Source organism: Heptranchias perlo, chromosome 2, assembly GCF_035084215.1.
Source record: "Heptranchias perlo isolate sHepPer1 chromosome 2, sHepPer1.hap1, whole genome shotgun sequence".
Lineage (NCBI taxonomy): Eukaryota > Metazoa > Chordata > Chondrichthyes > Hexanchiformes > Hexanchidae > Heptranchias > Heptranchias perlo.
In genome coordinates this window covers 138,506,610-138,534,135 of record NC_090326.1, presented here as the reverse complement: position 1 = coordinate 138,534,135, position 27,526 = coordinate 138,506,610, and the positions used below count along the sequence as shown (strand labels likewise).

At 39.4% G+C, this 27,526-nt stretch overlaps 1 protein-coding gene across 4 annotated transcripts in view; it reads left to right on the top strand.

Moving 5' to 3' along the window:
* LOC137344561 (partitioning defective 3 homolog) overlaps positions 1 to 27,242 on the top strand; it is a 735,052-nt gene extending 707,810 nt beyond the window's left edge. For all 4 annotated transcript variants that reach the window (XM_068007624.1, XM_068007617.1, XM_068007634.1 and 1 more), the window contains 3 exons: positions 18,360 to 18,477; positions 23,250 to 23,377; positions 25,143 to 27,242. In XM_068007624.1, coding sequence (XP_067863725.1) covers positions 18,360 to 18,477; positions 23,250 to 23,377; positions 25,143 to 25,527 — 631 coding nt within the window. In that variant the 3' untranslated portion in view covers positions 25,528 to 27,242. The remainder of the gene's footprint in view (positions 1 to 18,359; positions 18,478 to 23,249; positions 23,378 to 25,142) is intronic.
* The last annotated feature ends 284 nt before the right edge of the window (positions 27,243 to 27,526 follow it).

Here is a 27,526-nt window from a genome sequence, read left to right as displayed (position 1 = left end):
TTTCAAATATTAGAAATTTACTGTTGGAGAACAAGGCTGTGCAAGTGAGTACAAAGCTCTCTTCTAAAGGCCAAAGTGCAATTTTCAGCCAGACAATATAACGGGAGTTTTGCTGACCATAAATCACAGTCTGCAACAACTGATCTCAGACTGGGAGTATAATATAACTGCAATTTTCCAGTGAGAACATGGGGAGAAAAAAATCAGAGGGCAAGTCAACGTTGATGCCTAAAAGGCAGCTGTAGTATTGGGGGACTGGAATCTAATCATGTTATGTATTTAGTGAGCATTCTAACCATACTAAGCTTCTCTCCCATCCATCAGTCTCTACATAGTAATAAGAGAATCTTCCATCTTTTCTGGGGAGAAATCACCAAGTGACACTTTCCTTTTAAAAAGTTCATGTGTATCTGGTGGAGAAATTCTCCACGTCGATGTTTATGTGCATACATATATATACGGAACAAAAGTGAACCCAGCACTGATCCCTGGGATACACCATTTCCATCCATTCTCCAGTCCAGGCTACATCCATTTACCCTAACTCTTTGTTTCCTGTCTGTCAACCAACTTTCCATCCATGCTGCTACAGTTCTACTTACACCATATGCCCAAACATTTCTAACAAACATCTTGTGAGACACCTTAACAAACACATGCTGAAAATCCATATACACCACATCTATTGTATATCCAATCAGTCACTTCTTCAAGAAGCTCCATTAAATTTGTCAAACCTGACTTGCCTTTAACAAATCCATGCTGGTTGTTCATGATTGACCCTGCATTTCTGGAAGCTTACTAATTTTATCTTGAATTATGGATTCTAAGAGTTCACACACAGCTGACATTAGACTAATTGCTCTGTAGTTATCTCATTTATCTTTTATTCCCTTCTTCAACAAAGAGTTACACGCTACTGTCCAGTCCCACAGCACAATTTGCTTATTTAAGGAGAATTGAAAAATTGTGCCAGAGCCTCTGCTATCTCCTCTCTCAATTCTTTCAACAGGCCAGGATACGTGTTATCAGGGACCAGGTGACTTATCCACCCTGAGCTTTGCTAATTTTTTCAGAAGCAATTCCGTTTCTACAGTTAACTCCATCATTGACCAGCCGCATAAATACTGTGGCTGCAAGAGCAGGCCAGAGGCTGGGTATTCTGCGGCGAATGACTCACCTCCTGACTCCCCAAAGCTTTTCCACCATCTACAAGGCACAAGTCAGGCATGTGATGGAATACTCTCCAGTTGCCTGGATGAGTGCATCTCCAATAACTCTCAAGAAGCTCAATACCATCCGGAACAAAGCAGCCTGCTCGATCGGCACCTCATCCACCACCCTAAACATTCACTCCCTCTACCACCGGTGCACTGTGGCTGCAGTGTATACCATCTAACAAGATGCGCTGCAGCAACTCACCAAGGCTTCTTCGACAGCCCCTCCCAAACCCGTGACCTCTGCCATCTAGACAGACAAGGGCAGCAGGCACATGGGAACAACACCACCTGCCACACACCCTCCTGACTTGGAAATATATCACCGTTCCTTCATCGTCGCTGGGTCAAAATCCTGGCACTCCCTACTTTAACAGCACTGTGAGAGTACCTTCACCACACGAACTGCAGCGGTTCAAGAAGGCGTCTCACCACCACCTTCTCAAGGGCAATTAGGGAAGGACAATAGATGCTGGCCTTGCCAGCGACTCCCACATCCCATGAATGAATTTTTTAAAATTATCCCGTATGCTCTATTACACCTACACTATGACTTCCTGAATCATGTGCTGTCCTTCTCTGGGCAAAAAAATATACGAAAAAGACCAAGTGGCAGGGCATTCTTGTGGAGTACCGGACAGGAAGGTCTTGTATTTCTACATCGTAAAGGGGCAGGTGACTTCTGTTCTCCAGCCCCCCCCCCCCCCCCCCCGAAACACTTTTCCCTCCCTCTTTGAACAGCTTATTGCATGTGGCAGAAACTGCATTTGAAGGACAGTATTGTTGCCTTACCTAATGACACAAACAGAAGCTGAAGAATTCATGGGAGGACTATCGCTTCCCGTTTTGAAAGTCTTGCTGCGATTTTTTTTTAACTCGAGCTCAAAGTTTAAAAAGAAACTTTTAACCTTCAAAGCTATTACAGTTACCAGTTTTAGTCGTTTCATTTTTTGTACTGCCTTCTCAAAAGAATTTTTATATAGGTTTCAAAATAAGGGGAGAGGAAAAATTTCAGAACCACTTACAATAAATAAATATGGCTGCATTCCAATAATTACCAAAGGCATTCCCTGTACCAGCTAAGTAGACTGTTTCCTGTAACTAAATGTTACAAAAAAAACTGTCTCTTCGTTGTTTATTGAACTACTATGGAATAGTGCACGTTTTGGTGTTTATCATTTTTTTAAAAAAAAGAATTTTAATAATCCATATATGGATTATTTTTTCTCTACACATTAGATGCATCAACTGTAGAAATGCAAATATCTGAAATTGCAGTTTCTAGGCTGTTCATCTGCCATTCTCCAACAGCACAGTGCCCTTGTGTTAGCAACTTTCAGAACCTTTATATGTTCTGTAAAATATGCAAGAGCTGAGGTTGTGTGTGGATTTATTATGGGTGTCGATTTTGCCCATTTAAAATGATTCAGGATCACACGGCCCTATTGATAACATGATGAAACTCTCCTGTCGTATGAGGAGAGATTGGGTTGACTAGGCCTGTATTCACTTGAGTTTAGAAGAATGAGAAGGGATCTCATTGAAACATATCAAATTCTGACAGACTGGATGCAGAGAGGATGTTTCCCCTGGCTGTGGGGGGGGGGGGCGTCCAGGATGAGGGGTCACTGTCTCAGGATACGGGGTAGGACATTTAGAACTGAGATGAGGAGAAATTTCTTCACTCAGAGGGTGGTAAATCTGTGGAATTCTCTACCACAGAAGGCTGTGGAGACCAAGTCACTGAATATATTTAAGAAGGAGCTAGATGCATTTCTAGACACAAAAGGCATCAAGGGGTATGGGGAGGGAGCGGGAATATGGCATTGAGATAGAGGATCAGCCATGGTCATATTGAATGGCGGAGCAGGGTCGAAGGGCCGAATGGCCTACTCCTGCTCCTATTTTCTATGTAGTGAAATTACTCCAGCCAGGAAGCTTTTTAAAACTGCATTTATAGAACCTTAGAACTAAATGTTCTTTTAAATTGTTAAACGAAAATTGCCCAGAATGTGATGGTGAATTTATTAAGAATTGGAAGTGTGAGTTAACTTTGAAATATATTAACACATAATGCTCTTTTTTTAATACTAAGTAAAATATAATTAATTAGACAAATTTGGAAAAATTGAAGACTGTTAAGTTGTAGAAGCAGATCTGTGATTGGCATCTGGTTAGTTGTATCAGAATATACATTAGTATTTTGTGGTGGAAGTGGTACTGTTTTCAGTTTCTCACAATGGAAGGAGAGGGCGAAAACTGATAGATAGGAACAACATTCAAAATTTCTAAGATTTTTGTGTTGCGATAATGCAGCAATTACGAACAGTCTGCCAAACTTTCATGGCACCCCACTGAGCTGTGTGTTGCCATTAGAATGAGAAGAGATTTGTGACTCCCTCCTCAGCTACTCGCTGTAGAAGGAACTTACAGCCTGCAGAAGCTGCATTGCTACATAATTTTTCATTTACTGTAGGTCAGATATGATGACAAGCGATTTGGTTTTTTTTCCCCTTTTTATAGATGAAGGGGCTAATATATCAGAATTAACAAATTCTGGAAGTAGCGATCATCCTATATGTCTTGAGTGGTACTGGGACAATGGATTAAGATGCTTTTATTGAATATTTTATAAATGTTGCCTTTCTACAGATGTGTTAATTATTAACAAGATTGATCACCTGACAGATTTTAAGCACACACATTCCCTAAAGAAGTTATAGTGCATTACAATTGCTACATTTAAAAAAAAATTATAATATTTTAAAATATGTTTCTAAATGAGTGAAAATCTTTTAATATGACTATATATGAACTAACCACCAGTTTTTCCAGAGAAAAATGTGAATCTTTGGCAAAAAAAACCTGCATATTCTTCTTTATGTCACCAAACCCTCCACATTGCTCCCCATCATCTTTGAAGAAAAGTTTTCGGGTACATGCCCCTCAGATAATGAAGCAGTCCGTGCCGCACGCAGCAAGACCTGGACAACATCCAGGCTTGGGCTGATAAGTGGCAAGTAACATTCGTGCCAGACAAGTGCCAGGCAATGACCATCTCCAACAAGAGAGAGCCTAACCACCTCCCCTTGACATTCAACGGCATTACCATCGCCGAATCCCCCACCATCAACATCCTGGGGGTCACCATTGACCAGAAACTTAACTGGACCAGCCATATAAATACTGTGGCTACAAGAGCAGTTCAGAGACTGGGTATTCTGCGGCGAGTGACTCACCTCCTGACTGCCCAAAGCCTTTCCACCATCTACAAGGCACAGGTCAGGAGTGTGATGGAATACTCTCCACTTGCCTGGATGAGTGCAGCTCCAACAAGACTCAAGAAGCTCGACACCATCCAGGACAAAGCAGCCCGCTTGATTGGCACCCCATCCACCACCCTCAACGTTCACTCCCTTCACCACCGGCGCACAGTGGCTGCAGTGTGTACCATCTACAGGATGCACTGCAGCAACTCACCAAGGCTTCTTCGACAGCACCTCCCAAACCCACGACCTCTACCACCTAGAAAGACAAGAGCAGCAGGCACATGGGAACATCACCACCTGCACATTCCCCTCCAAGTCACACACCATCCCGACTTGGAAATATATCGCCGTTCCTTCATCGTCACTGAGTCAAAATCCTGGAACTCCCTTCCTAAAAACCCTGTGGGAGAACCTTTACCACAGGGGCTGCAGCGGTTCAAGAAGGCGGCTCACCACCACCTTCTCAAGGACAATTAGGGATGGGCAATAAATGCTGGCCTCGCCAGCAACTTCCACATCCCATGAACGAATTTTTAAAAATGCTTACTTTCTGCAAACCAGAGGAGATGTCTCTCTCACACACCACATGACATCCCCACTATATTCATGAGACCTACACCTTTTGTGTAGTCAGAATCTGGCTGCAAGTGCCTTGGATGTAACTTTAACTCCTAAACTCATTGTACAAAAAAAAAACATATCAACCACCACTCCTCCCCCCTTCATTCCTGGGAAGGGCAAGCACTATAAAAATGAATGTTATTTCTCCGCCTCCTGTACCTGTTTCAGCTATTACTAATTAGGTCCCAGTGCCAATATTCTCAGACCTTGACACCCACATCTGTAAACAAGCAAGAAGACACAAATACATCTCAATAGTGACTTACATTTATATAGCGCCTTTAATTTAGAAAAATGTTCCAAGGCACTTCAAAAGTGCAATTAAGAAAATAAGTGTACACTGAGCCAAAAAAGGAGATATTAGGAGGGGTTACCAATTACTTAATCAAAGAGGTGGGTTTCAACGAGGGTCGTGAAAAGGAGGAAAGGGAGCTGGAGAGGCAGAAGGGTTTCGGGAGGAAATTCCATGGCGTGGGGCCTCGGTGGCTGAAGGTACAGTTACCAATGGTGGAGCAAAGGGAGTGGGATGCACAAAAGGGCAGAGTCAGAGAGACAGATAGTTTGTAGTGGGTTGTAGGGCTGGGGAAAATAGGGGCAGAGGCCAGCAATATTACAGAGGAAGGATGCAGTCTTTGTGATGGAGATGATATGGGGTCAGTGGCCTGATTTCAGATGCTTGCTCCCCCAGCAGGAAGGAGGGCTCAGCTTTACCAATCTCAGGCAATTACTATTGAGCAACTCAAGGCAATAATGGCCTAGAATCTAATCTGTTCCCACAGCCTTTGGCTGGGCATGGAGACTAATGATTCCCAACCAATGACCCTATATAGCCTGCTGTAGTGCACCCTACATCAATTTCACAAATTCAACCCCTCTTCAGGGACAAATGACGGAAAGGCTACAGCCAGGAAGCACACATTCTGGAACTACACACTCGTTCAGCCTTTCTGGGCAGCAATCCTGAGATTATACCTATCAGGAAAGATTGAGAAGACTGAGGGGTGACCTGATAGAGGTCTTTAAGATTATGAAAGGGTTCGATAGGGTAGACATAGAGAAGATGTTTCCACTTGCGGGGGAGACCAGAATGAAGGGCCATCAATATAAGGTAGTCACTAATAAATCCAATAAGGAATTCAGGAGAAACTGAGTACAACGCTCCCAAAACAAATGATTCAGATCAGCCCCAAGAAGCTACACACTAACAATGCCCCACCTTGTTCTCCACAAAGACAATACCTGAATCCTACAAGGTTTGTCAACATATTTGTAACCCCTTTGATAGCCCCTGGCCCAGCCAAATCCCAGGGAATGTTATCAAATTATCCTGCTGCCCCAAATAGTGCATTGTTCACAGGGGTGTGCATAACATACATGGCATAACGTATAGCTCTAAGTACAATGTGACAAACTGTACAATGATAACATAAAATATATTTGAGAATGCACAGCAGGTCCATGATTATCTGAATAAAAGGAAAGGTTAACAACATTTCGGGTGGGATCCAGACTTCATCCTTCAATCATTTGAGGATTACAGTGCCATTTATCGAACAAGAATAGTGCTTTATCATTGTAAAGCTTATTTGGAGAATCTACTATCAATCATTCTATAATACCCATCATTAGAAATGTATAGCTGATGCAGGAAAGAGAATAGATGCACATTTTAGAAGTTGAATGTTATTGGGTACTCAAAGGATTAATCCAGATCTTAAAATTCATATTAAATCTTAAATTAAATTGGCTCAATCACTATCCTTGTGTTTTATGGAGAAAATGAACTAGGGAGCATTGATACTTGAAGCAGGAAGCTGGTGGGAGCAGTTACTGTTGTCTAGAAGTGAATCTAGAAATATAAAGATATATTCGAAATGCAGCAAGGCTTTGTTAAAAAAAAGAACATGTATAATATTTTAAAATCGATCCACTGCGTACAAAAAATTGGAAACTAACCTCAGAGAGCAGAAGGTGACCTAATGCAATAATGAATTGGAATCGTGGCCGATTCATCTAGATTTTTGAATCGTACCTCGTGGTGAAGCCTTTCTAGTGACCCGAAATCCAACATTGCCGCATACCATATCACTCATAACAGCTTATTCTTAATCTCTTCATTTGGATCCTTTTGATTCTTGTTTAATAGGTTTAGCGAGGGAGGGGGAAAGCATAAGCGAATTAAAGATAATGTATGTGCATCTCTGAAACATGCAGCTGTGTGATCAGATAGTCTTGAAGCAGTAAAATAGGGACTCCCTGAAAACCTGAGTGCTTATCCCATTCTCAACTCTTGTTGCACACTTAGTTAACATCTATGGGAGAGTTTTGCTGGTGCTGAGCTGAGCCGCTCAATGATGTGCCCATCTATAGTGGAGGGCATCATGGTGGAGATCTGTCCACAGTCAGTTCTGGAATAGCAATAATTTGAGGATCTCGCAGTCCATCATCCGCCCTGTCTCCTCTCCTCCCACCCACAGACCTAAGAACAATTGGACGGATGCAAGCAGAGAGAGCAGTTTGAATTTGTACAATTACAAAACATATCCATATCTTTTGCAGCAAAAATTAATTCTAAGCACACATTACAGCCAGATTGTTCCCTTCCTTCAGATGCGCAGAGATCCAGGCTATAAAATAATACATATATGCAATAATTAATCATTAGGTTATTCTGGTAGCCATTACTATTTCTGGAACATAAACCCAGCAGTCAATAACCTGTGTGCCTATCAGGGTCAGTGCTTGCAAAAGGTGTTTTATAACTGTATGTCTTTATTTTGCTGCTTGTTGTGTACTTTAAGAAGTAATTGCTCTGTCCTCAGAATGTTATTTTTGCAGTTTACACGTTTGTGATAGTCATGATGAATCTGACAACAGGATGGCTCTTTGTGCAGTCACAAACTGACCCAGCACTAATATATTTCTGTTGGATTTAAAGAATATTCTTTTTATTCATCTGGATATAAGTGGACTGAGAAATATCAACAATCACACTGACCAACTCTTTTCAGTGTGCTCATAAACATGATGGCATTTGATGTTGATGGGAGTTAGTAATAATAGCCACCACCTTGTCAGTTTCTATTAGTTAAACTGAACTAACTTCAAAAGGTGTGGATCGTTTGAAAAGGTTGGAGCTTGAAAGATATTTTGTGTCCATGCTGAATTTTGTGGTTTTGAAATAATGCCCTTGCAGATTGACCTAAGAAATAACTCGCTGTAATCCAACTTTTTTTATATTCATTCATGGAATGTGGGTGTCGCAGGCAAGGCGACATTTATTGCCCACCCTTAGTTGTCCTGAGAAGATGATGGTGGGCCTTCTCCTTGAACCGCTGAAGTCTATGTGATGGAGGTGCTCCCACAATTCTCTAAGGCAGGGAATTCCAGGATTTTGACCCAGTGACTATGTAGAAACTGCGATATATGTCCAAGTCAGGATGGTGTGTGACTTGGATATGATGGTGTTCCCATGCACCTATTGCCCGTGCCCTTCTAGCAGGTGGAGGTCTTGTGTTTTGGCCTTGATGAATTGTTGCAGTGCATCCCGTAGACAGTACACAATGCAGCTGTGATACGTTGATGGTGGAAGGAGTGGATGTTTAGGCTAGTGGATGAGGTGGCGATCACACCTCTTTACTCAGAGAGTGGTAAGAATGTAGAACTCGCTACCACATGGAGTAGTTGAGGCGAATAGCATAGATGCATTTAAAGGGAAGCTAGATAAGTACATGAGGGAGAAAAGAATAGAAGGATACGCTGATAGGGTTAGATGAAGTAAGGTGGAAGGAGGCTCATGTGAAGCATAAACACCAGCATGGAACAGTTGGGCCAAATGGCCTGTTTCTGTGCTGTAAATTCTATGAACCAGGGTTGGTCATCTATCTTGATGGTGATGGAGGAGTGTGGAATATGCCGTGCCATGAGGTTACAGATTGTGGTGATATACAATTCTGTTTCTGTTGATGGCCCACAGCGCCTCGTGGGTGTCCAGATTTGAGCTGATTCAATGGTGAGGATGCTTTGTACCAGACACCTGCTTGAGATTGAAAAGGGCAGCAGCAGTGATTTGCTCTAAATGGCATGCTGCAGTTCGGCAGGGATGTACATCACAGATCGGCGAGGCCATTCTGTCCATCGAGCTCATCTCTGCAGAGAAACCTGACTCCCCCTGGTCATAGCATCCAACTGCCTTTTGAATGATTACAGAGTTTTTGCCTTCACTACCCTGCCTGACTTCAGTCCTAATCTTGTCTATTTCCACCTTAGCCTATATTCTCTTGTCTTGCAGTCAAAGTTTAACTTAAAATAATGCTCCAATTTACCGTTTTTATTCTGCTTAATATCATGTACCTCTATAAAGCCCTCTCTTATGTATCTCATCTCCGGTCTGAAGAGATTTTTTCTTACCCTATCTTCAGAACTCAGTACTATGAGACTGGGATTGAGCCTCCTGGCCCTTCTCTGCACTCCCTTTGGGATGTGGATGTTTCCCATGTGTGTTGGTGACCAGAACTGAACATAGTACTCAACATATTGGCATGAATGGAAAACTATACAATTTCATTGATTGTTGCTTTGCAATGACTGGACATGCTAAGTGTTGAGTCTGTATTAACTCCCAGATATTTTTTAGCCTCACCCTTAGCTTGTGTGACTCCCATTCTTTCTTCCATTCTGCAATACATTAATTTCATTTGCTATAGTTCTGCCTTATATAACGTTACTGCTTCGTATCATGTGTGAATTTGACATTTTGTTCTGAATCCCAGTCATTCATGTACAAAAGGCGCAGTGGGGGCCCCACAGCCCACTCCCCGCAGCTCTCCATTCAGTACATTTCCCCAACCTGACATCACTGAGGAGAACAAGATGATTCCTCCCTTTCAGTTCATTACTTATCCACAATATGTGTCTGCCTTTCTCTTGTCAGGGAGAGCACTCCTCTTGGGGAGACTAGCTGAGATCAGGAGCTCACCTTGTGAGCAATTTAATGTGCAAAGTTGAATATTGCCACTGTGTGCTACAGTCTGCTAGTACAATAACCCACTGTGTCAACATGCTGTCCAAACCACTTAGAATTGGCTCTCACGTGTAATTAATATCTGCTGTTCAACCTGCTTCCTTCATAAGCAATTTTTCAGTGCCGTAGAGTACCGCAAACAACAACAACAATTTATTGTTGCCTATGGAACAAATGAATGATTAGATGTTTCATTTACTGTTCAAAATTGTTCTCAACGTAAATTAACATGTCAAGCAATAATACTGCATTGAGTACACCACATTAGATCCCAAATTATTTACGTCTGGAATATTTAAGTTGGAGCAGAGAATTTGTTTAGTAAGAGAAAGCTCTAACAACAAATGCGTTGCTGGGCGAGGTATTGTCATATTCAAAAATCTCTTTAATCTGCACTAATTGCATTTATAAATTTATGATGGGGCAGGTTTGGCAAGATGCTGCTTGCTGTCAGAGTGGGTCTTGTAAACACTGATAAGACCTCCTTCAGTCTAAGCTGTACCATTAGTCAGATTCTAAAAGCTCTTAAAAATTAAATTGCAGCATTGTCCTTTTAAAAATTACTTTAAAAAAGCTTTTATATTTGTCGTCTTTGATCTGCAGGTTAATGCTGCACGGGTCTAAAAATGTTTTCGACTTTGATAAATATTTAATTCACGCTGCCTGCATTTACAGTTTTCAGATATTGGATTAATTTGCACTGCTTATAAAGGGATTAAATCATTGTATCTGTTTGCAGTTGACTTAGATCTGCTTCTTTGCATGATTTACTTTGTGTGGCTATGGTCACCAGTTTACCATGAATAGTTAGGAAGACTGACTGTTCTGGAGAAAGTAGCATCTGCTGTTGATTAGTCGGTAGGCAGATGTGCACAAAAGGCATTTTTAAATTTAGCATAAGAAAAATCAGGAACGAACACTGATCAGAGCTTTGAAGGGTATTGCTGGTTAAAATATTCAAACGGATGTCCTGGGAATGTAAAGAATATGGGAGGTAGAGAGTAGATAGAGAGAAAAGGGTTGTTTGATTTGTTTTCCTGTGAAGCGTTAAAATGCATTTTAATGCCCTGTGAGCACACAGTTAGAGGCAATTCCAAACAGGCTGGAGACTGGGCACATAAGCACTAGGGAGGTGTGTAATCTCACATTCCAGTAGGTAACCGTAGAATTAATTTTCCTTGAGTAGAGATTTTACTACACTGTTGCCTTTCACAATTAACCCTATGAGGTTTGTATAATATTATGCCAAATCTAAAAAGTCAATGTTGAATCTAAAAAAGGTAGCAAGATTGATGTAATAGTTTACCCTATCCTCGAGAATTTCATTAGTCAATAAGTGTCTCTTGTATTTCTTAATACTGAGTTAATTTTATTTTGTAATTTCTAAAATTCTTGTTAGTCAAAATGCAATGTGTATAAATTGAAATTCATGCAATATTAAAATGCAGTGTCAGGCAAACTGTTAATTGTATTTTCAAAACATCATAAATAAATACATCAGTCCACCTTTGATCACCAACCATTATAGTAAAGCCAACATGACCTGCTGCTGTTATTTCTAAACTCCATTTTCTTTTATTAGGAACTGATGTTTTTGGCACATATTAGTCTTGCATGTCTGTATTTCTGAAAAAAAGACCTTTCTCTAAAGAAAACGAGCGACTAAACTTCCCAATGACGTGAACCTGATAGGTTGAGTGGCCTCATCTTGTTCCTGTTTTACAGTATTTTTGTGTCCTTGTCCTAGTGTCATGTCCATCCTACCTGAATAGTTGTTGTAGAGTAGAAAATGCTGGAGATACACAGCATCGGAAAAGCAACAGTAAGTCAGCAGTTTAGGTGTCACCTTAATCAGGAGTCTTATAAAGGGCTCCACCCAAAATGTTAACCTTGATTTTTTTTTTCTCCAAATCTGATTGACCTGCCTTGCATTTTCAGATTGTTTTTTATATTTATAAAGCAGCTCTGGATTAATAATAGCAGCATAAAAGGGAGGTTATAAACACTTTTTTTCACCCGAAGGTTATTAGATGGTTGAATGCATTACTGCAAGAGGGTATTGATACCACATCTATCATGGCATTTGAGTGGGAATTAAACTTTTGAAGAAGATTATGAAAGGGGAGGGAAACGAACAGGGAAGTGGGATTAGTATAGTTAAATTAAAACCTCACTCTGGGACTTGACACTGTAATCCAGGCTGACACTTCAGTGCCGTACTAAGGGAGTGGTGCTTTGTTGGAGGTGCCCCCAAAAACAGATTATCTTTCAATTAATCTCTGGTTTCTAGTTTGTCTTTTTGCCTATATATCTGTAGAGCTCTGTTTCCCATTCACTTCACTGAGAAGTAGCATTGAATCCAAATGACTTTTCCAGACCTTTTGTGCACTCTGAATTTACTCCATCAGAAGTCAGAGAATGTCGGCAATGATGGCCAATCCACTAATTTGAAACCAAAAAGCAGCCACATTTGAAAATCCGCACCCTTCATTTGACAGCTAAAGTCTAGGAAATAGTGTCCTACAAAACTCTGTGGAAGGCAGACAACAGTAGCACTTCAAAGATTGGCTTCACATAGTGTAAGGATCACAGTTTATTGAGACATGTTTGCTATTAGAATCATGGAATGGCCCATCGTGCCTGTACCGGCTCTTTGAAAGAACTATCCAATTAGTCCCATTCTCCTGCTCTTTCCCCATAGCCCTGCAAATTTTTCCACTTCAAGTATTTATCCAATTCCCTTTTGCAAGTTATTATTGAATCTGCTTCCACCACCCTTTCAGGCAGTGCAATCCAGATCATAACAACTCGCTGCGTAAAAATTGTTTTCCTCACGTCGTCTCTGGTTCTTTTGGCAATTAACTTAAATCTGTGCCCTCTGGTTACCTTCCACCACTGGAAACAGATTCTCCTTATTTACTCTATCAAAACCCTTCATGATTTTGAACACCTCTATCAAATCTTCCCTTAACCTTCTTTGCTCTAAGGAGATCAAATCCTGATTCTCCAGTCTCTCCACATAACTGAAGTCTTTCTTCGCTGGTACCATTCTAGTAAATCTCCTCTGCACCCTCTCAAAGGCCCTTGATATCCTTCCTAAAGTGTGGTTCCCAGAATTGGACACAGTATTCCAGCTGGGACCTAACCAGTGTTTTATATAGGTTTAGCATAACTTCCCTGCTTTTGTACTCTATGCCTCTATTTATAAAGCCAAGGATCCCGTCTGTTTTTAACTGCCTTCTCAACTTGTCCTGCCGCCTTTAAAGACTTGTTGTCTCTCTGTTCTTGCACCCCCTTTAAAATTGTACCATTTATTTTATATTGCCTCCCCTCATTCTTCCTACCAAAATGAATGATTTCACATTTCTCTGCAGTAAATTTCATCTGCCATGTGTCTGCCCATTTCATCAGTCTGTCTATGTCTTCCTGAAACCTGTTAAATATTTAATACCAGTGTCTGTAATTTTACCAAGTGTAACCCATTTATTCAATTAAGTAAATAATATTCACGGAATATATTATTATAATCCTATGATCACGTACTCTGGGGTCTGGAATATGGTTGTGAAGTTTAGCTGCTACATTGCCTATCCTTTTAAGCCTTTTTAAAAAATACTTTCGATGCTTTGCATTGTGAAATCTGGAAGGTGATGACTTTCTCAAAACTTTTATTTATTTATAGAAAATATAGTGATAATTTTCTAATCTCTCCAAGTGCAGTTTTCCCACTTGGAGCACAGAATCCTTGTATATTTTAGGAATTAACACTAGTAGAGTTTTCAGATGCTGGTTAATCACAGATGAACAGAATATCAGAATGTGAAAATTCATTACTACTTTGCATCCAGAGTTGATTATTTTCATTCATAGAATGGATTCCACTTATTGCTTTCTAAAGGCCTTTATCAATTGTTCTTTTTTTCCTTATGCTTTGCAGTGGTCTGGTCGGACAGAGGTCCACGCACTGAGTCCCCGAGATCTTCTGGGAGTTGTGTAATGATGAAGGAGGAAACATCATTATAGAATGTTACAGTGCAGAGACAGACCATTTGGCCCATCAACTCTTTGCCAATGTTTTGCTTCATATGAGCCATCTGGCCTAAACCGAGACCCCTGCTTCCTTTTCATACCCTTTAACTATTTTTCTTTATCAAGCAACTATCTGATTTCCTTTTTGAAAGAAATTATGGATTTTGCTTCAAAAACACTTTGTGGCAAAGAAATTCCACATTCTAAATATTCTCTGTATAAAGGATGTTTTTCCCCTAACCTCCCCCCCCCCCCCCCCACCTTCATTTATTTTGTGATTATAGGAAAGTATAGGACCAGAAAAACCATTTCAGGCAACCTGGCCCCCTTGGAGTACACAGGTCACTACCTATGTCTCTCAGCTGATTTTCCCACCAAGTCCCTGTCCAATTCCCTCTTAAAATTGCTGATGTTATCACTTTGCATCGCTTCTCTGGGCAATCCATTCCGAACATTCACTGCCCTCTGTATGAAATAGTTATATCTGACCTGTCCATTCATATCCCCTCACTGTTATTCTTAGAGCCATGGTAAACAGTTTCTCAGGGACCAACCTGTCAATATTCACAATGATCTGAAATACTTCAATAAGATTCCCGCTCAGCTTTCTCTTCTCTAGTGGAAACAAACACAGATTTTGTAGTCTCTTAAGTTTGTGGTGTCTTGCTACCATCTCGTTGATGACGCTAACAACCAGTGAAAACTGTTATTATCAGCGTAACCTTGTGTAAACATACCAAAGCTTCTGTTCCATCAATTCCGCTTGGAATCAAGTCCACAATTCTATCACACTTTTACTAAAAAAAATGTTGTCTACATTTTCTATTTTCTTTGGACACCCTAAATTTTAAAGCTGTATCCCATAACACCTGAGTCCTGTGCATGGCAGAAAAACATCCCTGGATCCTAATTTCTTAAACACCTCCATAAAGGTTCCAACAACCTATCCACCAAAAAACAATTTCTTTTCCTACTCTGTTACCTTCAGCACATTGCTATTTAATATGTTATCCACATTCTCACTTCTTCTACCTAATCTCGTGCCATTGCACTCTTCCATGTTGAACTGTGTCACTTCTCTGCCCATTGACTTTGCCTGTCCACATCCCACTGAAATGGTCACATATTGATTAACATTATTGGCCAATTGTACCCAATTTGATGAAGTGAAAAAACCTTTAATTGCTTAAGTTTCTTTTCATAATTGTAACCCTTAATGCCTGATAATATGCTAGTGAATCTATTCTGCACTTCTTCCATTGCTTTTCTATAATGGGGGCGCCCAAAACTGCTCATAATACTCCCAACATTGGCCTACGGTCTTGTACAAGTTCAACATGATCACCTTGCTTTTATACTCTATGCTTATAGATATAAAACCAAGGAATTTGTTTGCCTTTTTATGGCCTTATCTACTTGTGCGGCCACCTTTGTCCTGTGTATCTGCACACCAAAGTTCCTCTACTTCATTTAAACTCACACCATTTAAAGTATATTTCCTTTCGCTTTTCTTCCCTCTAAAATGTATTACTTAACATCTTTTTACATTGAGCTGCATCTGCCATCCATCTATCCATCTTGCTAAACTTATTTCTATCCCTAAAGTCTTTCACAATCCTCATCACAATTTGCCATAGCCTACAACTTGGTGTCATCAGCAAATATCAATATTGTTCCCTCAACCCCCAAGTCCAGATCATTTACGTGTGTAAATAAGTAAGAGTAGCCCCAACACAGACACCTGTGCAATACCACTCACCACACCTTTCTAGTGCTAAAAATGTACTTTTGCCACTACTCTTCGCTTTCTGCCCCCCAACCATGTCTCTATCAATGTGGCTGCATTCTTAATTACATGTGCCATTATATTTGCCATAAGTCTGTTATGCAGTATCTTGTCAAATGCTTTATGAAAATCCATATAAATGAAATCTATTTTATTTATCTCTGTTATTTCTTCAAAGAATTCTGTAACATTGGTCAAGGGTGCCCAGTCCCTGTTTAATTAATTTTTCTCCAAATGCTTAGTATTTTTATCCCATATTACAGACTTAGGCGGGGCAGGGGGGTGATTTCCTGATGCATCAACCCTGGCAGGGAACAGCACCCACTGGGTGCACTTTGGAAATTTGAGTGTGTACGGCACATGAATTTACAATTTTATACATTATTGGCTGGAAAATAATGTTCCACGCACACCCGAAGTTCCAATATGGACTCCCAGCAGGTGAAGAAACTTCCTGCCGTTAGCACAAAGTCAGAACATTACCCATTAGTAGTCTACTAAAAACTGAAGTAAAATTAACCGGCCTACGATTTCCTGTCTTATTCCTGTCTCCCTTTTTTGAAGATTGAGTCATTTTTGCCACTGCCCGGTCCTCTGGCAAAATTTTCCTTTTTTAAAAAATTTAGTTTGGAAAATTGTAGGTCGAGGCTCTTATATTTCTTTCCTAGCTTCCCTCAGGATCCTTAGAAACAACCCATTATGATTGATTTATCTACCTTAAGTTTGAGTTATTTCTTTAGTGCCATTTTTGTTTCAATAATAACCTCCACTAACAGCTCTAGAGGCACAGCTGGTGATCCTAAATCTCAGTATCCACCTCTTCTATGAAAACTGAGGCAAAGTACTTAATTAGTACTGCTGCCATTACTTCACTGTCCACTGCAAGCTTCATCCCTTAGCAACCTTACCCCTACCTTGACTTTGCTGTTACTACAAACATGCCTTTTTATTGCCCTCTTTTTTGCTAATTTTCTCTAATCGTCCTTGCATTTCTAATCTTTTTTGTATCTATCCTGTATTCTTGAGATGACTTTTTTTATTATCTGTCCTGCAAGTAGTGCATGCTTCTTTTCGTTTCAAATTTGACCTAATATCCCGATTGCAGTCCCATTATTGCTTACCAGATTATACATTGCGGAGTGTGTTAACCCAGGGCACTCTTGCGCACCTCCTCGTGGGTAATGGGGCATAGTTGGTACAGAGCCCTCTGAATGTGTTGCCTGCCAGCTCCTTTTATCAGAAAATACCATATGGGATGGGAGAGAACCTAAAGGAGGAGAAAAATATATTTAAACTTTTGGGAGGGAGGGGCTGAAGAATAAATTGTTCACTGAAAATTGCAGTTTCACCCTGATGCAGACTGAGGATGAACCTGATATTAGTATAACCAGTAACATCCAGTCTGAAGAAGCAGGGGAACGAACATAAAAGCATTTATTTTTGAATTTGAAAGTATGCTTGCTACTAGCTGGGCCACTGAATAAAAACTGTCATGGGAACCCATGAAAGGAGCCTACGACATTGTTTTTGCAGGCTTGAGGAGGATAGTGTGGAATATTAGGCACATAGGATCAGGAGTATGCAATTCAGCCCCTGTTCCGCCACTCAATTAGATCATGGCTGCTCTGTACTTGGTGAATAGCTACAAAAAAAGGACACCGGTAAAATTGAAGTGTGCACTGATCACAGCATTAATTACTTACAACGCAGAGCATCTATTTTATGCTACACACAAGAGATGAAACAATGGGCTGTGATTATTTAAAAAATAATTTAAATAAAAATTAGGTAACATTATATTCACTTAAGCATTGAATATTTTATTTCTTTCATTTTTTCCTCTAACTAGATTTTATTTTATTGATTAGGTAACTAGCTTTAAAATCTGAAGTGATTGATGACTGTTAAAATTGATTAACTAATCTGCTGCATTGATTTTCACGGGACACCATATACACAAGCCCTTTTAATACGGAACTGAGATACTTTACAGGTGAAGCAAAGGACAGCTAGTTTCCAAATGCAAATTAAAATTGGTCATGTTTGTTTCCTGGAGAGAATTGTTCCTTTCAATTGGAACTCACTGGTGATGAGGTTCCCTCATTTTTCAAAAAAAAATATTGAATTATGCATATGCAAATGTCTCTGAGTGGTTGATTTCCTTCCCAATATTGGTGATTTCCCCAGCATGAATCTGTGAATTTGATATTTGGGACTGGAAAGAAGCAAATGTTAACAACAGTCCCTTGCCAGCTGGTTCTCTCATCACTTCGCCTGATTTACACACCAGTAAATTAAAAGTGAAGTCTGAGCTACCAGTTTTGTCAACCTTGAGTTGAATTTTATTAGCTCTGCCTAATGCACTGTGTTGTTTCGTGTATTTCAGTTTTTTTTCCCTTTCTTTTCCATTCTAGTAACAAACTCGCTCCCAGTAACCACGATCGGATACAGAAGCTAAGACATGAATTCCAGCAGGCAAAGCAAGAGGAGCTAGAGGACCGGAGGCGTACGTACAGTTTTGAACAGCCTTGGGTGAGTGTTTAGACTGTGTCCAGATGGGGACGGAGGGCAATGAACTTTGACTAACAGCAGCATCTGCAAACACTGATCCTTGGGCCTGTATGCAGTAAAGGCAGTGAGGAATCGCATACCTTTGACATGTTAACTTCTAACCCCTTATCTACATCTGTGGTGCATCATTGATAATTTCATCTCATACAATATCAACCACCATTGCTTGAGTGGCTTCATTCTGTGTGGAGAAACCTGGTCCTATCCTGATTAACTGGACTAACCCATTCTTCGGGGACAACCAATGTTTGAAAGAAGTAATGAAGCTTACTGCACTCCAGACTGGGTGTTTTATTTTGTATTGGTGTCATAGTTTTCAAAGCAACTGTGCTAGGGGTGGAAGGTGGAGGAGGGAGTCCGATGGCACGTTGTTTTCATAGTGAACTTTGCTCAATTCAGATATTTATGAAAGGACTTTTTCAAAATGTTGCATATGTGAATGCAGATAAAAATAATTGAAGTGCCTCTGTTACATATAAATGAGTAGAGTTTTTATTTTGTTGCATTACGGCAGGCTTATCTAATGGGATTAATAAACATGACTGCTTGTACAAAACCATTGTGTATAAAATGTAACGCCGTGTTTGTTTATAACTTGGGGTGCATTGATTTAAGAATGCTGTCATTTGATCATGACTAGTACTTCAATGTTGGCATCATAATTAAAAATAATCACTGCATGCTTATTGCTTACCTCTACTGCTGCCTTCTGCCAACTTTCTTCATTTCTGATGGCATCTTCAGCTTTAGGCAGTGAGTTGGTGATGCCTGCAGTCAGGGAAAATGGAGGCGACAAATTGGTGATATGAAGTGGCAGCATACACGCAAATGGACGGTTCCAGTATGCTTGCGTGCCAACTGATTGCCACAAATTCCAAAAACCCAGTGTGGAATGCACTCATTCACTTCCTTGGGAGACAGCTGACCAGATCTTTATAGAACTTGCACTCATTCCACGTCAAGCCATGTTGGGCATACAATCCTGATAAATGGGCAATTGTGCACATTTATACCCCCTTATGTGTTCTTTAAAATGGTATCAGTGGAAACCACGAGAAATTGAGATTTTTTAAAATAGTACTAGAAACTGTACATACTTGTTATCTTTAGAAATTGGGATTAGAAAACATGTGTGTGTGTGAGTTTGTAAATGTAAAATAATTTTTGTTCTAATACTGGATCAAGTGACTAATCAAATTTTACAGCAAGTCACATTACAAGAGTCAGAGTTTTTAAATTGTTGATTGTAATGTAAGTGCCAATATTCCGCTTTTATTTAAATCACATTAAAGATAAAATCTGTGTTTTACTTGTTATAGTCTGGGTTTTTGTTTCCATTGCAAAGCAAAATTGTTTCTCTGTGGAAATGTGTGCCACTTTCCATTGTGGACGATTATTTTGTTAGCAGGTTTCCGTTTTGTGGAGTGCCGCTTATCTTATGGGGTGAAGTGGGAGGAGGAGGAACACTTGATTTGGAAACTAGAACTGTGAGAAAAGGTTGGACTCTGAAAGACTTGGAACTTAACTACTGTAGGTCGAAGGGCAAACTGTTGTATATTTTAATTTCATAACAGTTTTAAACAGACTGCTAACCTCAGTTTATAGTTTCCTGTAATGAACAGAGGGGATTCCTAAGGACAAGGGCCACAATTACCTTAAGGAATAGAATGATTTCCTAAATTGCAGGTTCAGTACAATGACTTTAAATCAGTTGGTGAATTGTAGCTCGTGATCAAATCTAAACATATTGCAACAACAAATATTTTTTCAAAAAAGGAACTGTTCCCAGCAACCCATTAAGAAAGAATGCTTTCTGAGTTGAGTCCAGAATCAGAGTTTGCAAAACCTGTGCATTCTACTTGCTATTGCATGTCTCATCAAGAGCCAGGTATTTCCTTTGCCTAATGATTGTATGGAATGAATAGGGTTTTTTTTGTTTTTATTAACCAAGCTACATTGCCATTTAATTCATCGTTCAAATTGTTGACATTTTCTTGTTATTTTGGGTTTTTTCCTCCCACTGGTGTTTAATTTTTTCACTGTGTGAAAACTGGATGAGCATAAATCATACTCTTAAGGGAATGAGAAGGTGCACTGCTCTTTTATCTTTGGATCTGTGTTTGAATCCAGTAAGAATGAAAGTCTCCTCCCTTCTGTGTAAGGGTCCTTCATAAGTTTGGCAAGTTCTACTCAAATCCTGGCAAGTACCAACACAATACTTTATGTAATTCAACACAAATGGGCACTAAATTTGCAATCATGCTCAAACAAGGCCGTAAGGATAATTGGTGCAAATGGAAATATTTATGCTGGTGTACTAAGGCATGCTGTTCTGAAGCTGAAAATTGGGGCACATTCTTGAGGCAGAGTAGAGGGAGCTTTGTTCAGAGTGTGACTCTGCGATACTTGATCTGGGAGTCTAACGGGGTGTCCTGGCCATTCTAATGTTAAGTGCCATGAGCAGCTATGAACTTTCAATATGATTGATCAATATAGAATTTATCAAAAGAAATGTACAAAGAGTGCAGCACATGCTGCAGAATGATCACATGTAAAAGGTATTTGCAAATTTTAAGGTAACTAGTCACCCTTTGTGGCAAGTATTCATGCAGGTCAAAGGCTACGATGAAGATTCATTGAAAAATTACATCGACTTGAAGTAGAAAGATAGCAAATATATCAATCTGCTCTTTTGATGCAATCCACCTATAAATGCTTAAAATCATAAATATACAATTTGATACTTAAACTTGAATATGTTCACCATCGCATTCTACAATGGCAATTTGTTTTCATGATAGTCATAAAATCCTCAGGAATATCTTGAGTGCTGTTGCGCCTAATTATAGTATGTAACAGATTCAGTGTATGTCACAACTGTGATTTTAAATTTGTACATGGTGTAGGTCACAGTTGGAGTATTGCTTGCAGTTCTAGTCACCCCATTATGAACCTCAGTATACTCGAGTAATGGAAAGAGCACAGCAAAGATTCAATAGAATGACACCTGTTAAGAGAGTTCCTAGGTATGAAGAAAGCCTCAGAAAATTGGGATTTTGTTCTTACAGGAACAGAGAAAGTTAATGGGAAATTTAATAGAAGTTTTCTGAATTATGACAGATTTTGATAGGTTCAAGCAGTGAAAGATTGTTTCCATTGGTTGGTGAATCAGTGAGAAGAGAGCATAGACTTGAGATTATCATCACAACAAGAATGAAGGAGAAATTAGAAGGATATTCTTTTCACACAGAGAGTTATTAGATCATGGAATACTTTAGCGCAAGTGGCTTTTGAGGCAGAGACTATAACATCATTTAAAAGGGAATTGGATAAGTACTTGAAAAGAAAGAATATTTTGAAAATGGGGGAAGGGCAGGGAAATGGGATTAGAGTAGACAGCTCCAATTGAAGAGTTAATACTGGTACAATATGCTGAATGACCTCCTTCTGTGCTGTAATTTTTATGATTCAAATATAGAATGAATGGATTAAGTTAATTACATACTAAAATGTACAGTTGGGTTTGCATAAAACTAGGTAATGGTTTTATCCTGACTAGAACAAATAAAGACTTGTACCATATCGCTTCCTGTCCTTGGTTTTACAGATTTGATTGTATTCCAATTTTTCTAACTTCCGCATATCAAGGTCAAAGCAGCTTCTGGAGCAAGCATTTTCATATTTAGTTTTAGAGTTAATACATGTTCCTTCTAGTGCATAGGGCCTTTCAGATTCACCTCTTCCCTACTCCCTCCCTGCTTGGGCCTTGCTCCTTCTTGGTAAAGCTTGAGAATGCTACATTTCATTCTAGTGACACCATTTACCTCAGGCTTATGTCCTTGACCCTTTTATTTCTAGGGTCTTGACAGTCTCACGTATTCATATTCACCATCCCAGGATTATTTGTGTTTTAGAATGCAGTGCTATTTCCAAATGTGCCTTCGCGTTCTTTTTAGCTGGAAATGATTTTCATAATTATGCTTCGCTTGTGTAGTACAATGTTTGTGCAGATGTTTGTGCTCGTCTAAGGAATGTGTCATGAAAGAGAAGAAAAAATGATTTTGCTTGCTGAATGTTGTTTTTAAAGCAAATTGTGTTGGGTTATGTTTCCAAAGACTGTTTCACCTTTTCAGTGTATAATATCTTCTGCATCAGAATAGCCAGCCTCAATAAATTCTCACGTTTCATTTCATAGAATATTCTCAAACGATGCTTAAAGCTGCAGTGTTCCCTTTGTAACAATCACTTTGTGAGTCCTAGACATTTACTATTAACCAGCAACAATTTAAAAGTAGTGACCCAAACAGCAAGCCCAAAAGAGCAATAAAACACGAAACTTAAATCGATATTTGAGGAAATAATTACAAAAATTGAAGTATGGGAAAATTATTGCACATAACTTTCACTATAGGTCCAGGAAATGGGTGTTGAACTCTGATACCGGGTTCAACAACTTGATCTGAAATAATGGCAAAAATGAAATGTAGAAATTATTTTTACATCATTGTTATAAGCTTGGACCATAAGTTAGAAAAACAAATCTGACAATTAAAAGCAAGTAACAGTTTCAAGAAGGATGGTAACCTTCTGACTAGTTGCTCATGTTTACACCCTCCAAACCTCAGTTCTGAAGGTGAGTGCTGTCATATATAGCTTCAGCTGGCCTATGAGTCTGCTATTGCGAAAGACCACTCTAAAATCTTTAATTGATTTGTTTCACAATTCCTCTTTAGCCCAGCTCTGGTCCTTACGCTCAAAGCGGTCGACACTCTGTGTCTGTAGAGGTTCAACTGCAGCGCCAGAGACAAGAAGAAAGGGAGAGCTTCCAGCAAGCGCAGCGACAGTACAGTTCATTGCCACGGTAAGAACACCAAGGCCACGTGGCTTTATTAAGCCAGAGCTGTTCATTTAATTTTATACCTGAAGCCATGAAAGTAATTGGCATATGAATCTACATATAAGGATTACATATTAACCATTTTGAATAATGAATATAGCTTGCGGTGCAAAAGCATGTTTTTTCATTGCCCTGCACGCTCTGTAAATCTGCAGTGGTTGGAAAAATGTAAATTCTGAACGTCATAAAGGGGAAATAAAAGTTAACTAGCTAAAGGTCACTTCTTTAGTATAATTTCCCCAAAAGTACAAATCAATTTAAATAAATTGTTGTTTTTTTTGTAAAATGGTGCAATTACGCCACTGCAGTTCTCTGAATGGCAAAGTCAACAAAAAACATTAGCTGGACAGTACATTGCGAGTGAATTTGGAAACAGCTGTTTCCTAGTATGTCTAAATTAACCCAACAATACACACAAGGATTAGCATGTGTTGAAAAAAAGACGGCTATTCAGGAGCTTTCTGCCATATGTCTGTCTGCAGGCTGGTTTGTTGGCAGTAGTCTATATAATGTTGATAATTCATCTACTTCAGTTTAAACAACTTCCAGTTGTTTTAATGGGTCAGACAGGTTATTGGGGAACTATTTGGTAAATTCTGTTTTTAAAAAAAAAGAAATTTTTAGAACAAAAATAAACTAAACAAAAGTGAGATTACATAACAAGGAAATAATAGTGCAGCCCACTTATTATGAACTCAAATATTGTGACTTTTTACCAAAGGAAAAGCGCCTGTATTTAGTACAAACATTTATCATTCAATAAACTTGGATTGGTTATATCCTACTTCTCTAATTTTGTATGCCATTAGCTGGTTTGAGCTTCCTTCCATGCAAACCCCTACACCTAAGAACTGGGATGTAGCAGTCCAAAATTGGCACCTTTAAGCCACCTAAGTGAGGAGTCCCACATTCTATCATTCTGGGTTTGATATATAGCCCACACCCAGAAATACTATAACTCACTGCCCATTTTTCCTTTTTAAAGTGTATTTTTTAAATTCACTCCTCTTAACCTTCTTAGTAGACATTTCCACCCATGTGCTGCTTAGCAAGGAGAGCATCTGACCTGCTCCCAGGTCTGCCGATGGTAGTAGGCGTGAGAATGGCTGGCATGACTCGCCTTCCAATTGTTGGGATTTCTACTGAGCGTTTCCCCCTGACTGGGAGATTGAGAACAGAAGTTTGCTATTGTGGAGAATTGTGAGCACGAATTTGTATCTCTTTGTTCTTTGGCACCATGTTCTGCAATCCCAGTCCACCGCAAAAACTCCACATTTTCACAATAGAAACAGTGCAACTGATAGTGTGGTATAATACTATTTCTTGATAGCCAATGAACCAATTACACTACAGTTGTATCCGTTTTGCTAACAGGGTTAGATTGTCTGACTCCATCAGTACCAGTCACCTATCTTCTGCAGCTAAGGTCCAGTCCTCTTGGTACAAGTACTGTTCTATAGTGTAGAATTACTGACTGTAAATCACTTAATTATAACCACAAAGCCAACATTATGATTTATTAGGTGATATCATGCAAATACACCATAATTGCATTTATCAATAATGTGTACATAATTTATGAACAAAGTAATTATGAATAATTAATGTTGTCTTGGCCATTGTTTAGTATTTTCCCATTTGGTATTTAATGTCTTGCGTACTCCCATTAAGAGGTGAAAAAAAAATCTAATTTGTGTCTACAAATTGTTCTTGTTTTTGCTCTCTGCAGGCAAAGTAAAAAGAATTCCAATTCCATGACCCAAGAAGCATGGGATAAAGGCTACATCCCTGGTGATGGCTTCCAGAGTGCAAAGGACAATCCCAGATACTCCAGTTATCAGGGCTCACGGAATGGCTACCTAGGACATGGAGTCAATGCACGGGTTTTGATGGAAACACAGGAATTGCTGCGCCAAGAGGAACAGCGGCAGAAAGATCAGCCAATAGATAAACAGCCCACGGAAGGGCGTAATAACTACGACTCTTACAAAACCGATCCCAGCTACAGCCTTCCAAAAGGTCCTTACAGGCAAGATGTCCCTCCGTCCCCTTCTCAGGTAGCCAGGCTGTCCAGATTACAAATGCAGGACAAGGGACGGCCCTTCTATCCCTGACCCCACAGTAAGAACTTCGACATATAAGGCAATAAGTCACTTTTTTTAAAAAAAGTTAATGAGTTTGTTCCTCTGAATATCAAAGGAGAAGAACTTAAAATCTGTAGCAGGTTTTTGCGACGATCTCTATTCCAGTGCCTTCAGTAATTTGAGAAAAGACTCGCTGGCCTTAATCTGCCTCCTTCTGTCTGTCACATTCATCAGTCGATAACACAGAAAGACTTTCTCACAGTTTGACAATCAGGTGGAAGCAGAAGAACAAGTGTGTTTTCATGAGGATCTAATCATGTGATTCTTCTCCAGACAGTGTGACTGATTTTTAGCAATTCATAGCTGGATTTATTCTGCTATTTTCACAATGCCCTTGTGTTACTGTATTTGTGAGGGATCATGTCCCCATTTCCCCCAGTGTACACAGATGCTAAGTTTGGCATAAAATGATGCATACAGGAATTCTGTTAAATTAGTCCCGAGGGGACAATTTTAAATGTGAAATTCACTTAAATATTGATTAGAAAATGTTCTGTGGTCCATTGTCCTCAATTTTAATATTCCTTTATTGGAGAAATTTAGCTTGTGTCTTTGGATGGAACAGGTCACACTTCAAAAAAAGAAAATTTAATTTCAATGTGCTTTTAGACTGTAACGTTCTAAATCTGATTGAGAAGGCCAGTGGAAATTGTGGAAGGTGATAAATCGTACAGCATATCACACCGCTGTTCACTGTAATCCTTCTAGTTCGTTGATGGAAAAAAAGAATCACTGCCTATTTTATGATTTCAGGGAAGAGAAGGTGGATCTTCAGCTACTTACCATTTTTTAATGCTAATTCTTTTACATTTCAGTTCTGTTTACAGCCAATAACCCATACAGAGGAAGTGTTATCCCAAAATGAAAGATGTGCTTTGGTATATGAGAGTCCTGGCCGCTGCTGGCCCTTATAGCAACAAGCAGAACAATGCTTCTCATGTAGGACTATTGGGAAATGTGGGGCAAAGTAAAGAAGGGAAACACAAGATTGGTTTTCATGCAAGTCTGTAACACTGCAAATCTGTTCAAGTAGGAGACTATGTTTAATGCTTCCAGTACTCATTATATCTTTGTATTGTACCATATGTGAGTGGTTATATAGTACACAATGATGTCTGTGTAAGTTCGAGAAAAAGAAAAAAAAATGGAAGAAACAATTTTGTTATATATATGTAAGTATAAAAAGGCATACAAATAAGTGACTTACGTTTTATTATTGCTTTTACTATGATACCCTAGTGTACATCCGGGAATTTGGAAAGCTTTTCTTTAAACAATTGTTTTAAGAGCTTGACGTTCCATATATTGTGTGGAATAGAGAGGTTGGAACAATTAAGTGCCTGTAGTTCCAGATGTGAGAGAGAATGAATTTAGGTCAGTTCTCACACACTAACTATAATGCGCACTGCATGAATCTGGAAGACCATGCCTTTTTCTGTCTGGCACTATTTTTTTTTGTCAAGCTGTTTTCGGAGTAAGTGAAACCTCTGCACAATTATTGATGTCTTGTTTGCCTGTTTGTTGTTGCCTTTATTACAATTTTACTACAATGTTTTAAACAAAATGTAAGCACAGTGCAATCAGTTTTTAATGGCTCTTTTACACAGTGTATAAAACAATGTAAGACAGCTTTCTTGTACATATCACTTTAGAATAAAAGGCTGTTTCATCCTGTTTGCAATACAGTCTGTGACGTTGCTGGTTGATTTACCACATCTATAAAAGAAAGATTTTTCAAATGGGTGGGTAATTGTTCTTGGAGAAAGCGATTAATGCGGATTTAGAACACATGATTAAAACAAGTATGGTGTAGAATTACAGTATGCCATTCCTCAATAAATGATCACGGTGAGAGATAAACACTTTGAAACATTTAGGAATGCTGATGATTGCCAGTGAACTTTGCAGTCCAGTTGCATAAGGAAGCTGCTGTTGTCATGCGGAATTAATTTTATTGCTCTTTCGGTCT